The sequence below is a fragment of the Galeopterus variegatus genome, unplaced genomic scaffold (assembly GCF_000696425.1).
Source record: "Galeopterus variegatus unplaced genomic scaffold, G_variegatus-3.0.2 Scaffold1422, whole genome shotgun sequence".
NCBI classification, from domain to species: domain Eukaryota; kingdom Metazoa; phylum Chordata; class Mammalia; order Dermoptera; family Cynocephalidae; genus Galeopterus; species Galeopterus variegatus.
The window spans coordinates 313,144-328,386 of NW_007727533.1; the positions used below are offsets into that span (position 1 = coordinate 313,144).

The 15,243-nt window shown below is 42.6% G+C and overlaps 1 protein-coding gene across 1 annotated transcript in view; it reads left to right on the forward strand.

Annotated features, from left to right (window-relative positions):
• The first annotated feature begins 631 nt into the window (after positions 1-631).
• The window catches only part of LOC103593814 (lethal(3)malignant brain tumor-like protein 4), a 79,515-nt gene continuing 64,903 nt past the window's right edge, over positions 632-15,243 (forward strand). The window contains exons 1-2 of the mRNA XM_008576893.1: positions 632-719; positions 1,111-1,406. Of these exons, the coding sequence (XP_008575115.1) occupies positions 632-719; positions 1,111-1,406 (384 nt within the window). The remainder of the gene's footprint in view (positions 720-1,110; positions 1,407-15,243) is intronic.

A 15,243-nucleotide genomic window follows, 5' to 3' on the forward strand; every position in this document is an offset into this window, starting at 1 on the left:
GGTGTGGGGGCGGGGGGTTATGTGGGCTCAGAGGCCAGGATCTCGGTCCTTCTATGTGGGCTTGGCTGCAGGCAGCTGGGGTTGTGATCCTGCTGATGCCTGTGCAAATGTGTGGAGGGTTGTGGGGGAAGGTGCGGCTACTGCTGGGCTCCGAGGGCACTTGTGGGTGCGCCCCCGCCAGCCGTGTGGGGCAGGCCGCCTATGTGGAGAACCGCCGTACTGTGGCGACTTTTCTGCTCAGCAAGACTGCCTGCTCGTCTGAGGGAGGGGGTGTTGTGTGGGTTCAGTCTCTGGTGTCTCAGTCCTTCTGGCTGTCCTAGGCTCTGGGCACCCGTGAGCACGGTGGCATGCAGGCAGGACCTCCAGATAAAGGGTTAGGGTTAGGGTTAGGACTGGCTGGGTCCGGGACAGGACGGCCGCCCACCGGGGTTTCAGCTCCAGGGTGGTGCTGTGCCTCAGCCGCTCAGGCAGGAGGGCTTTGTGTCACTGTAAGACTGCACGGCCTGGGTCCTGGGAAGACTGGGAGACTCTCGAGGCGGGGATCGCTGGCGTTTGTGGTGGCGGGGGGAACAGCTGGGGTCTTTCCCATCTCCCGTGGTGGGCCAGGGCTGGGCGCCTTGCTTTGCTCTCCATGGTGCCCTTGCCTTCTTCCGCGCTGCAGGAGGATCCGGTCACTCTCCTGCTGCTCTGCAGTGTGTTTCCTCAGTCGTCCAGTCAAAGTATGTTTGTCTGTTTTGGTCTCTTATGGGAAGGCGACTAGCGCCAGGCCTCTCTAGTTGGCCATCTTGGGAAACAATAGCAGCATTTTTACATCTACCTCATTATATTGAAACCCTCAAGCTCCTTCGCTCTGACACCTGCATCGGGCCACCCTCTGTGGGTGCCTTCCCCATCCAATTGGGTGTGACGTGCTGCACCAGCCTCCTTACCCAGTTTGGGCCCCAGCTCCTCCCTCTGGGTCACTGTCCGAGGCTGATGCCGTCAGCGCTGCCCTCTCGCCCCTCTGTGGTGACACTGCCCTCACCCTGCTGACTGAGGGACCCTGTGCTGGACTCCCCTCCTGTGGGCGTTTTCCTTCCCCCTCTCACGCTCCGATTCCCCATTCCCCAGGCTGGACAGCCACCTACGCAGGTGCCCCCGGAAGGCTTTGGCCCGGGGTGGCTCTGCTCTCCTCCATCTCCCCTTCCCACGCCATTTCTGCCCCGCATAATGGCTTCAGAGCCGGATCGTTCAGGAAGGAAAGACGAGGGAAAGGAGAAGACCGAGAGGAGGAGGGAGCACGATATGGTCCTGAAGAGGGAAAGCAGAAGCAGCCCAGGAGAGCTGAGCTGGCCGAAGGCACAGAGGCTGCCTGGCGACGAGCCCGCGTGTGGGCACGTCCCGGCCGGTCAGCTCCTCCTCCCAGGGTGGGGTCGTGGGCAGCGGGTGCCGGGGCAGCTGCTGTGCATGGTCCCCTTAGTCCTCCCTTCACTGTCTGCTTCAGGTCTGGATCGGCCGAGAACCCTTTTCTGCTCCCTGACCCTCGTGCTCACCTTCCTGCTTCACTGTCCAAATAAAGCCTTAGTCTTGATTTTCCCACGGGGAAGCCTAGTGTGGCCGTCGTGTTTTGCGTCCAGATGCCTAGGGGGCAGGCCTCCAGAGCTCCCGTGGATTTCCCTCAAAAGTCAGGAGACAGGAATTGGCCATGTGTCCTTGCTGCTTTGCTGAAGTTACTGTATTTCCGTGCTTAGGCACAAAGCTGCGTTTGTATGGCAGCTCACTTTATAGAATTGATGAATTCCTTAGAAATTCACTTGGAAATGAATGTTCGCAACTAGAATATTACTTTTGTCCTGATTTCCATGAGTAATTGAATGCTGCTAAAAAAAACAAAAAAAGCTTTCCTCTAAGATAGCATCTAATTTGTAATTAAAATGTTATAGTGCAATAAATAGAAACTTCCCTAATGTTCAGGCCAATGCATGGCAGACAGGCAGATATATATATAGATGGATAGACAGCCCGGGTCTTAAGTATTTAGCCAGGCTTCTGTCTTTAGCCCGCAGTAAATGTTATCTTTTAAAAGTCCAAATATTTAGTTATTCTTTCTAGAGGATGACTACTTTTGATATTTGAAAGAAAGTGTAGAGTGTATGCTTGGAAATAAACAAACCTCATTTGAATTTTGTTTGCCACTTAATTGGCTTTATTACTTCCAAGATATTTAGCTTCTCTAAACCTCAAGTTTCCTGCTTTTGAAATGGGAGTAATAGATAATATTTCTTAACCCATAAAATTGTTAAGATTAAATGAGAAAATGTTTATAACACATTAGACTATTGGTAGATGCTCAATAAGTGGTATTTTCTTGAACTACTTAAATAGGGAATGTATGTATTAGTTTTTAGTGACTTTTAGGCTCTTTTTTGTATAGGCACTCATTTTGCTTAGAAGATTCCTAGAGGACTTTTAAAAAAACTATTTATAGTAGAGAATTTAACATTATGCAAAGCATTTTCATTAGTATTTTTATACTACTTAAGAAAGAACTTATTTTACTTTGGGGAATAGACAGATATGAAGTTAAACCTTTAAAGACTCATCTGGTTTTTCTTTCTTTATGTGATGCAAAGGAGCACAGTGCGTTTCTCACAAGCCTTTCCTGAAAAGCCTCTTTGGGATGTAGCTGTGTATAGAAAACAACTTTTTAGAAAAGCACTTGAAGTGAAAATAGAAGATTATTGCCAATAGTTTTTAACTGTTCTGGTGAAAATGAAGAGCATGGGAAGGGGACAGTGCTGTGTATAGAAAACAACTTTTTAGAAAAGCACTTGAAGTGAAAATAGAAGATTATTGCCAGTAGTTTTTAACTGTTCTGGTGAAAATGAAGAGCATGGGAAGGTGACAGAGGCATGGATTTAGTCTTTAGTAAGTTGAACAGAGTTAAATGGTATACAGGATTACAAAAATGTACAAACTTTCAGAAATCCCAAGAAATGTGTTAGTTATTTTATGATAAAGGGATCGTGTGTGCTGGATTTAAAGTCACTCTCATCTTCGGAAAGCCTACACCCGCCGATAGTAGAGAGGCAGAGGCGCTTCGGAGCCCAGCCAACGCACTCCCCATTAGTCGCGCGTGTGGGGCCTTGTGGATGTCTGAACGCCTTATTTTTTTACTTCCCTTGGACAGTCTGTCATCAAGGGCCATTGCTTCTGCTTCGGGAATATTTCTGGAGTCTGTCCACTTCTCCTCGTCTTTCCTGCACCACTTGAGTCCAAGCTGCCATCCTTGCCTGGGCTTCCCAGCTGCTCTCCCCAGACTTGCTCTTAGGTGGCTCTTTTCAGAACAGGAGCCTGATCCTGTCCACATCTCTACCTCTTCTTTGCTTACAACCTTTCAGATGCTTCCCATTGCCTATAGGCTACGGTGTGGGCAGATTTCTTGAATCTGGCCCCCTCCTGTCTCCTCAGCCTCGCCCCCCGTGGTGTGCCCACTCTTCCCTGGTGCTCTGACAGTGCTGGCCTCATTTGAGGTCCTGCCATTCTTTCTGCCTGGAATGTCCCTCCTTTCTCTCTTTCCAGGTCCTTTTTTACTTAATTATAAGTGCATATGTGTTTCTACTGCCTACGGATCCTCAGATTTTTTTCTTTTGTGCCATTTGTTAGGGAGGCTTTCCCTGACCTTCCACACTAGGCGGGGCCCTCTGTCCTGAGCCTTTATGGACCTATATTAGTATAGTTTGTCATTATATTCTGTATTATTTGATTTCTCCCTACTGGATTTAAAGCTCGTGAGGGAGGCATCATGTCCGTTTTGTCCACTGTTGTACCCATAGAGCCTAGCACATAGTAGGTCCTCCATAAGTATTTGTTGGATTAGTGACTAGAGAGAGCAGTTCATGAGGCTGAAAGGTGGTTTGGGCACTATGAAAAAGCTCCTTGTTCGCTGTACTCAACTGGTTGGACATTGTCCCACAGTTAATGAAGGGACTTGAAACTTTCGGGCAGGAGAGTGATAGCCTTTCTTGTGGAGAAATAATTCTGTATTGGGGTGGGGGAAAGGGTGTGGGTAGAAGAGGAACTGAGAGGTCTGTGTATTGCCAAGAGTTGACAAGACGGGCTTTCTCAGCCTTTACAGAGTCTGTGGCAAAGAAGAGGAGGAGTTAGATTGCAAAGAGATTTAGGAGGTGGAGTCCACAGGATTTGGTAAATGACTGACCACAGGGGCTGGAGAAGGAGGGGTCATTGGACCTAGTGTAGATGCCGTTCACTGACTTAGAGAACATGGGATCAGATTTATGGGCCACATGGGTTCTATTCATGTAGAGACTGAGGGCCTATGGAACACTCGAGGGCTCTGGGTCAGAAGTCAGCTAAAGGGGTCTGGATTTGGAGGTCAGCAAATGTTTAGGTGGCAGGTGAACTTATGAACACAGGGTGACCTGTGGGGGGAGCACGTTGAGCAGAAGAAAAGGAGGCTGAGGAAAGACCTCCTGGGTGGGAGAGGAAGTGAGGGCAGCAGTGTCCCCGGGCGGGGCCTCAGAGTGTGGAAGAGGCACAGGTGGGTGGGCCGGCGTGGGGCACAGGGCACCCCATGCTGTCCTTTACGTGCTCCAGGACCCAGCCTGGCACCCTGTCCCTTTAGTTGGAACCCAGAACGAATCTGTGTGATATGAATTTTGAAGTAAAACCATTTTTTCCCCAAATATGCATTGAGTTATATAAAGCCAGGTTTTAGAAGTTGACACTATTATTTTAATTTTGCTGTACGTTGATAAGTATTCTACCTACTGTTTACCATTTTCTTTTACTTTTAATTATCTATAGTTGTCTTAGGATTTCAGTGCTTAGGATTTCAGGAGAAATTATTTTTCTCAGCTAGTTGTCATAATCTTTTTATAATAGCAAATCTGAGTTCAATACTTTAGGATTTAATTTTATAAGGAAGCTGTATTTTATTGATGATTTTTAAAACATAGAAAGGATCCTTGGGAATTGAAACTAGTTATTCAAATGAATGCATATTTATGGCTTATCATGGTAATTGGCCCATGAAATAAGGCATTTGTGCCACAGCTAAACTTTGGGGGAAATCATGTTTCTCATCTTTAAAACTGTCAGACACATTTCAACTCTGAAACTATATGACTATATTTAAAACTATTTTGGAGAGTTAACGTTATAAGCTTTATGCCCCAGAAAGATAGGATAGTGAAGTGTTCTTTGGTACTGTCCGCTTGTGCTATTATAAATTATTTCCCTGAACATCACCTCAGAGAGACTAGGAAATATCATCTGTGGATGCATTCTCTTAGTTGTTCTGTGTTTTCTATAGTGAACCTCATTTTAAATCAGAGAATGCGATACTTACTATGCGATGGTTATTGTCCTAAACTAATTTATTATTTATGGATTCCTTCTTATTTTTAACACAAATTAAATATAAATATTTGGTCAATTTTCCCAGTTATTGAGCATTTAGAAACTTATTTTGTTCTGGGTTTGAACAGTTTACTAAATATCAGTATTTAGTTATTCCCGATGTACAGTTCTGTGTTAGTTTCCTATTGCTGCCATAACCACAGACTTGGTGGCTCAAATAGCAGGAATTTATTATTTTGTAGCTTGGTAGGTTAGAAGTCTGACATGTTTCTCACTGGGCTAAAGTCAAGGTTTGGGCAGGGCTGCATTCCTTTTGAAGGCTCTCAGGGAGGATCTGTTTCCTTGCCTTTTCCAGCATCTGGAAGCCACCTGCATGCTTTGGCTCATGGTCCCTCTCAGTGCCAGCAAGGTTGCACCTCTCTGACTCTTCTGTCATAGTCACGTCTTCCTCTGACTACAGCCAGGAAAACTTCGCCACTTAAGGACCCTTGTAATTATATTGGACCCACTTGGATAATGCAAGATAGTCTCCCCATTTCAAGGACGTTGATTTAACCACATTTGCTAAATTCCTTCCACCATATAAGGTAACATATTCATAGATTTTAGGGATAATGTTGTGGATATCTTTGGGAGGCCATTATTCTGCCTACAAGTTCTAAGTTACAAAATCACTTTAGGCTTCCTTGCAGGAAATGGGAATTATTTTGTACCTGTTGCTAAGGGAACAGTGCCATTATGAGCTCCTTTAACACATAGTTTAGGTTTTCAGTCATTAGGTCTAACAGCTATTGAATTTTATTGTTACATTTATACAGCATTATAATTCAAGTCAGGAATAAGGGGCTCTCACTGCCAGAGGGTCATAAAAAACTCAATGGAGAAAATGCCAGTGTGGACTAATACAACTCTTCACTGGCTGCTTTGAATGCATTTTCCAGGAATTTAATTTTATGAAACTGCTTTAGATGTTTTTATATTAAATTTTCCTTTAAACAGGGCTAATTTGTCTCTCAACTAATAAAAGTACTCTCCTTTGCCCCAGACGGTTTGCTAGGGAACTGAAATTCAATGTTCCCTAATGTATTTTAAATTTACATTCACTGAGAATGACTAATGTTTTGAAAGGTTAGCAAGCTGTGAAGTTGAGATATGATTTTGAAAAGAAGTTTTTAAAACATTTTTAGTGTAAAGAGAAAAAGTAATCTTGAATAATATTTTAAGTATGTCCATTAAGTGAAGCCCACCAGGTGATATCTTGAGTAGAGGAAAGTCTAAATTTTGATTGACAGAATTAATTAAATTAATGAAAGTGGCAATAATAACCAGAGCTGTAGTATATTTAATGGATTACATTAGATGTCTCTAGGATACATAGAAGAAAAAGGTCAAGGGAGATATGTGGAATATGTAGTTAATCATTTCATGAAGAGAATATTGTCATCTCATATAGATGGTTATTAATTTGATGACTTACAGGTGGTATTCATGGGAGAGCAACCTCCTAATTATCGGGAGTCTTTTTATGGAGTCTCAGTGATGAGAATCATTTCCGTAGACCCTCCCGCCCCACACCTACTACATGTCATGGGGAAAATCAGTTAACAGTGGGAAATCTGCACATTAGTGTGCTCTTTACTGCAGATGCCACCATCACCTGACTATTCCAGTGAGAACATTGAGATTCCTCAGTTCTTTATTGTCCTTTAGTGACAGAAGTGGGCCCGCTCAGGAATCCTGGTCAGCATTCAGCCTCGTTGTTAAAGTCACCCTTCGTCTACTTGGCAGTCTCTTTTTGTCTTCATCCCTGCATTCCGTAGTCGCCCGCCTTGACCTTTCGGTTAAGGTGTTGGCTGTTTCTTCTCCTTCTCCACCTCCTCCCCCTCCTCTTCCCACTCCTTCTCTCCCTTTTCTTCTCATTCTTCACCTGCTCTTTCATTGTATTCTGATACATCAGTCCTTCCTGGATTTTATGTCTCAATGCTTTCTGTTTATCAGTTCTTCACTCTCTATCTTCCATTTAAGTGTTGGGATTACCCTGTGTTCCTGCTATGATTCTCTTTTCATTTTGTACCTTTTCTCAGGGTGACTTCTATTATCATCTTGATGCTACTCCAGTTATTTCTGCCTAGCTGCAGTCATGTCTCAACTCCGTGCTGGAAGTGGAGTCCACCTGATTATCCTTTACTCATATCAATTCACACCTCTCCCTCCACCAATTCTTCTCTTTCTTTGTATTCCTGATCATTTTCAATGCTGTGACCATTTACCCATTATCCTAATATCGGAAATCACCATGTTCCATATTATCTTAAGCTCAATTACTAAATGAGAAAGGAAAAACAACCAAGATGTAGAAGAAGTTATTAAAATAAGAGTAAAAGTGAAAGAGAATAATACATGCATCTTTATAGAAACACATTGGAAAACCTGGAGGAACTGGAGATTTCCTAGCAAACTAAAATTATCAAAATGCGCAAGAAAAGGTTGAACATTTGTATAGACCAGCAGGAGAGACTGGAAGGCAAGGTCTAGCTGGGGTCACAGTTGAACTGCTCTTTATCTTTAAAAGAACAGATGCTTGCAATGGTAGATCAAACTCTTCCAGATCATAGAAAAAGGTGAAAGTTCTTTCATGAAGCCAATAAATGAAGCCTGAGGAAGAGACTACAAAACACAAAACTCTAGACGATAGATGCATATCACATATGAATATAGACATGAAATCCTAAATGAATTTTGGCAAATACAATCCAACATTATATTAGAAGAATGCTATCCTGTTACCAAGGAGGGTGTAAAGTTTATTAATGTAAAATTCAGTGATGAAACAGGTTCGATATATAAAATCTGCCAACATAATTTACACATCAACAGAATAAAAGGGACTAGCCATGTAATGATCTGTAGACACTGAGGTTTTTGATAAAATTTAAATGCCATTTCTAGCAAAAAATCCTGTGTAAAGTGGGATTGAATATAATAAAAATTATATGCCAAAATGGAATAACAAATATACTAAAGAAAAAAAATTAAAACCATTTCAATTCAAATCAGGAAATAGAGAGTGGTGTCCAGTATCATTCTTAATATTCAATATTGTCTTAGAGTTTTTGGTGAATGAAGTGACCGATGACTGGTACAAACTTTGGAAAGAAAAGATAGAACTATATATATACGTATAACACATATTTGCAGATGATGTGAGTTTAAGGTCTAGGAGAACCTAATTATAAACTATTAGAATTAATACAAGAATGTTAAGGTGGTTGGATATAGGATAAATTGAAAAACTTATTAGCTTTCTATATTTCAACCATCTGCACTTAGAAATTGAAAAGGGAAAAATATTCCATTCACAATAACAATAAAGTATATAATATGTAAAATAAATTGAATAAGAAATGTGAAGGACCTCATATGAAGAAAATTAGAAAATCCTATTGAAGGATATAAATTAATATCTAAACAAATGGAAAGATATACTGCAAAAATGTCAATTCTCCCCAGATTAAAGTTTTTTTAATAATAAATTTGTTGCTGTTTTATTACATGGTTTGAGATTTTTTTTTGAAATTAAACTTCTTTTGATTTATTTATTTAAGCATGAGAATTTCCTTTTTTTTTCAAATCAGGTAATTAGGGTATTTATCATTATACAGTGTAATTGATTTTCATGGCCCTTTACCATTTCCTCTCTTTCTCCCCTTCCTCTCCCCTTTTCCCAGCCCCGGCATCCTCAGTTCTGTTATATTTTCTTTAAAAGTTCAACCAAATTAATGTTTAATTCAGTCGGTTCTAAATTAGAATCACAACCGTTTTTAATTTAGATCAGATAAAATTATTTTATACTTAAATCCCCAACATTCTGGTGGTATAGAATTAGACCAAGAATCTGTGGAACAGAATGAACTAAAAAGAGATGTGAGAGAATGTAATATATAAGAAAGATGGTAAATCAGTTGAGGAGGACAAAACATAGGGTATTTATTTAATAGGTTACACTTGCCCAACTGGCCTTTATCTATATAAAAATGAATTCCAGATAGATTTAAGACTTACGTGTTTAAAAGAAAAAAAAAAGTTTTGCAAGTGTATTTTGAGGAGACTAAATGAGCACTCTAGGGGTGAGGAAGACTCAAGTGTTGAAACCTGTACTCTATAAATGAAATGGTAGACATATAAAAAGCAGATTTTTTTTTTTAATTCGAAAATGTTTACTGTCACTTTTGAAGGATGTTTTCATTGGATATATAGTTCTTCTTTGACAGTTTTATGGCTTTAGGTGCTTTATTTATTTATTTGGTCAGTCTTTTGGGGTGTATTTTATTTATTTATTTATTTATTTATTTTTAAGTCTGTTTATATTATTATTTTGCACATTCTAAGATGTTGTTGTGGAGTAGTTGGGGGGGGAGAGGGGAAGGGGGAAGGAAATACAGTGGGAGAAGGAAGAACGAGGGGGGGTGTGGTTGAGGCCCATGGCACCCACCTCATTCCTGCAGGGAACACCAGGGGGCTTCCAGCAGTGGCTTGGTCATCACTGGGCTGGTTGCAGGTGTTGGGGGGGTGCATGGCTGAAGCCCTCAGACCCCCACTGCCCTGGCCCAAAAGCCGAGGGTGCTTCTTGCAGCAGCTCGGTGGTCGTCGCTGGGCTGGTTGTGGGTGTTAGGGGGTCATGACTGAGGCCCAAGCCTTCCCGCTCTCTGTGGCTTGGGAACCCAGGGGGTTCCAGTCCTTCTAGGTTTTATAGGTGTTCTTTGGTGATGTGAGACTTTTACTAGTTAATATCAAACTTTGTCTCTAGTCTGTGGGCATTTTGCTTTTTCTTTCTGTTCTGTGTTGGATTATTCACCGTTCCCATCACTTAACTCTGCAGCAGAACTAATTTGTTGTCCTTTGCTTACTTCTGAAGTGAGGGAACGTCCTGTGAGGACCAGCACTTGAGCCTGTGGTTGAGCAAAATTGCTGCTTTGCTGCTGATTCCCTGGTGAAGGCTTTTTGTGCAGCTCAGGGTTTCACTGCTGACCTTGTATGTACTTCCAAGTCTTTTGAGGTCTGGTACTCCTGGGTTGTGTGGAAACTCTGGTCTGCACCTGAATCTTTTCAGCAAACTGCACCCTGTGCAGTTCTATATTCCTGACCAGTCTCCACTGAGTGGGCCTGTGCTGACTGGAGGACAGATCAGCTGTCTTTGCTGTGCTCCAGTGTTCCCCCAGTGGGCTCGTCTCCCCTACTGCCTGTACTCCAAACACTTCTCATAGGACAGGCCATGCACCAGTTCCTGGCAATGACTCACTGGCTTCTGAGTGGCTTCTTTTTTTCAGTTATTGTACCTCCTCGCTCGTATGTGGGTCCACAGGAACCCTGTTAGTGGTCTTGTTGTCCTGAGGACCACCAAGTCCCTCTTCTCCCCTGCCACCTCCATGCAACTTCATCTGAAGGGCACAGCTGCGACTTTTGACAGCTCTTAGCAATTGGATTTTCCTTGTTGTATGACAATTAACCTGGCCTGGATCGATTTTCCTTTTGTTCTGTCATACATGACTAAAGCATTGGTGACTTCCTCGTTAACACAATCTCATGGCTCTTTGAGCTTGTCACTTGTGAAGATACCATTTCCAGTGTACATTTCCACATGCATACCTGTGAACCTCATCTTGATCACAGACTGTGTTTCCACCCTTTCTCCTATTTACCTCCAGACCTGCTTGTACAACTCCCATTCCTTGTTTTCTCGGTAGAAACTATCCTGAGGCTAAATCCCTCACTTGTCCTTGATCTCATCTTTCTGCAGCTTCAGATCCTGCTTCTTCCTACATCTTCAGTCAGGCTCTGTAATCAGCCTCAGATAAAGACATTTATGTCTTTCTTGTTACTAAATTCAGTGGTCTTTGTTCGGTCCTCGTGTCTTCTGCATACACTCCCTGAGAATCTCCTCTGCTTTAATGCCCTGTGCACTGATGGCCACTAAATTCAAGTTTCCAGTCCTGAATTTTCTCCTGAAGGATCTGGGTTTTTAATGTCTCCTAGAAAGGTTTATCCCAGATATCCTTTTTATCCCTTTAGATTTCAAAGATTCAGCATCTCTGAAAAAATATTTTTCTTGCTCTCCTAGCCTGCTTCTTTAGTTTTGTGCTGCTTCATGGCAGGCACTATCAAAAACTCAGGCTCCTGAGCTAGAAATGTCAAAGTCCTCTCTTTCCCATCTCATTTATTGTCTGATTTTGTCAAGTCTCATTCAGATAACTCTCTGAATTATTTCCTTTCCTCTCACTCCTCACCACAGCCATCTCAAATCAAGATATCATCTCATACTTGCATTTTGTAACAATTTTATTCCTGATATTTATATTACCAGTCTTCTTTCCTTCTTATATCCTATCATCTCTAAAACTGCCACCAGCGGTATCTTAAAAAATCTAAACAGCCATATAAATAACAATGATCAGGGCAGAGGAGAAGCAAGTCCAAAACTTATCATGGCATTTCTTTGTTTAAAAAACGTTCACTGGCTTCACAGTAAATATAGGCTAAAGACTGAAATTCTTAGTGTAGTGTTTTAATTAAACTATTTCCTTTGCAAGGAAGAGAGACCATCAAGTTTGCTCATGGGAATTCAAGAACAGGGACTGTGATCAGAGAATGCTGTCCCTATCTGTAGGGCCATCTGCAGCAGGAGTCTGGCCCTCCCTCTAGGACAGTGGTTTTCAAATGTTAGCTGCATCAGAGTCACCTGCAGAACTTGTAAAAAACAGATTGCTGGGCCCCACCGCCAGAGTTTCTGATTCAATAAATTCCTAAATTTTCATTGATGCTCCCAAATTCGTGTTTCTAACAGTCTTCCAGGTGATGAGGATGTGCTGGTCTGGGTGCCACACTTTGAGAACCTTACCTTTAAGGCACATGTCACATCGTTTGGGAGACCTTCGATGATCTCAGTCGGTATTAGTTCATTCTCTGCTTTGTAGGTTTCTTCACTGTTATATTAGAACAATGGTTCTAAATTTCAGTAGCATCAGAATCACTTAGAGGGATTGTTAGTCTACCCACAGTTTCTGATTCATCAAGGCTGCCCCCAAGGGTGACCACACTCTGAAAACTTGCTTACACACCTCTCTTCTCTGCTAACAGATCTCCAACATTAAACCCTTGCGTTGTTCTTCTGTCAGCTTGTGTCAACACTCTGAACGCCACATGTGCTTTTTATTTCTAATTTATTTTTTATTGAAGCATAATTGATTATACATATTTGTGGGGTACAAAGTTGACTATCAGTAGTTGTGTACAATATGTGATGGTCAAATCAGGATAGTTAGCTTATTCATCATTATAATACATAATCATTCTTGGTGTCTGCTATCCAATTTCTCATTAACCCCCTACTTCTCCTCCACTCCCTTGTGCTTCTCGCTTCTAGTAACCATAATTCTGTTCTCTCTTTCTGAAAGTTCAGTATATTATTGTGATTGTTGTTTCTTTCTTTTTTTCTCTCTCTGTTTCTTTCTTTGTTTATTTATTAGTTCAGCTCCCACTTATGAGTGAGGACATGCGGTATTTCTCTTTCTGCACCTGGGTTTGTTCACTTAACATAATTTTCTCCAGGCTCATCCATGTTGCTGTAAATGGTAGAATTTCTTTCTTTCTTTCTTTTTTTTTTTTAGGCTCAGTAGTATTCCATGGTGTATATATAGCACATTTTCCTTGTCCAGTCATCCATCGATGGACATTAAGGTTGATACCATATCCTGGCTATTGCTGTGATGAACATGGGTGAGCAAGTATCCCTTCGACATGATGATTTCCATTCCTTTGGGTATATACCCAGAAGTGGGATTGCTGGATCATATGGCAGTTCTATCTGTAGTTGTTTGAGAAATCTCCATGCTGTTTTCCATAGTGATTGTACTAATTTACAGTCCGACCAATGGCATATGAGGGTTGCCCTTTCTCCACATCCTCACCAGCATTTTTTATGTTCTGTCTTTTTGATAATAGCTCGTCTGACTGGGGTGAGACAATATCTCAGTGTGATCTGATTTGCATTTCCCTGATGATTAACTACACGTGTTGAATTAAACTGGTGATTCACCTGATCTTGAATTCTGAAATCGTTTATTGATCACACCTTCATACCATGGTTCTTGCTTCTCCTTCAATTCTGTGGAATCCTAAAAAAAAAAAAAAAAAGATATCACATCTGTGTTTTCCACAGCTACTTTTCCATTCTTTCTTGTTCTGTCAGTTGTTTTCTGACTTCATTTGCCTCCTGGGCCGCTCTGGGCCTCTCTAACATTTTATCTCATGTTCTCCTGGCTCAGTGTCTCGTCCACTCGGCCATCTCCTCATCAGCCCCAGCTGCCCGCAGCCTTAACCATCTGCTCCCACTGCAGACTGCCAGGAGCTGCTGGGGAGCCCCGTGGGGCGGTTCCTCCTCTGCAGAGCTCTCGGGCGCTTTGTGTTCCTCACATTCGGTCCTGGTTGAGTTTCCCTAGTGCTCCCTTGGCTCGTGCTCCCGAGGGCACCTGAGCAGTTCCCTCCTGTGTCAGGAAGGAGCTCGAGGGCACCTGGTGGCCTTCCAGCTCCCTCTCCAGCACCCTCCAGCTCCTGGTTTTAATCTCAGTCACCACCTGCCTTCTTCTCTCAGGGTCCCCCTGTGCTGGTGAAACATCCTCTGTTCTGCCTCCTTCCCCAGGGACACCCCCCCCCCCACCTTGGTTCCTGTCCCTCAGCTGGTGAACTGAAGTGCCCTCTTCTCTCTATGTTCTTAACAGAAAAGAGGACTCCTTTCTCTTGACTCTGTTCTGCCCCTCAAGCTGGCGTGTCACTGCCTCTTCCTCTCCATCGCAGGCGTGGCCCACACTACCGCCTTCCCCACATTTCCTGTTCACCATTTGACCTCCTGCAGCCAGCCTCTGACCCAGTCCCTCCACGAAGCCTCTGCCCGTGCAGCCACAGTGACATCTGGCTGCCAAACCCAGCAGCTGCCTCTCCAATCTTAGTCTTGCTTGCCCCTCTGGAACGTCTGAAGGTGCTGACCCCCAGCTGCTGATCTCTGTGGGCCCTTGGGAGCCTCCTTCCCACGGCTGCTGCTCACGTTTCTCCCCTGCTTCTCACTCACTTCTAGCGAGGACCCGTCTTCTGACCTCGGTTCTTCCTTCCCAGTATTTTCTCCATCATTGCCTCTTTCTGAAAAATGCTGAATTGCTTTTTGTTGAGTACATATTTATTATAGATTATTTATAACTTCATTATAGATTATTCCAGATACCTAAAATTCAACAACTCTGGAAATAATCCTCCTTTTCCTCCAACATTCTGTGTTCGCAGGTCTCCTCCTGGGCACGCAGGACTGAGCCTCGGGGTCGTCTTTGCTTTCTCTCTACCAGCCCACCCCTATTGGCAATTGCTGGCCATAGCCTGTCGATTCTGTTTCTGCATTTTCCCTCAACTTCCTTCTCAACTTTCTTTTCTCAAATTGTAAATTGATGATTTATAATTGTATGAATTTGCAGGTACAAAGTGATGAATATAATTTCTGAATACAATGTGGAATAATTAAATCAAGCTAGTTAACATATCCACGAGCTCAAATACTTAATATTTTTGTGGAGAGAACGTTTGAAATTTACTCTCTTAGCAATTTGGAATGTACAATACTTTATTAACTATACTCACCATGCTGTGCAATAAAACTCATAAAAAATAAAAAAAACATACTTCTCCTGTCTAATTCAGAGCTTGTGCTCTTTGACCATCCTCTCCTCATTCCCCCCTGAGCCCCCAGCTTCTGTACCAACTAAGAAATTACACTAGATGAGATAATCAGGCACAAAACCACAAGCATGAAGATCCAGTCCTTAGGCTGACTTTTGAGAACTT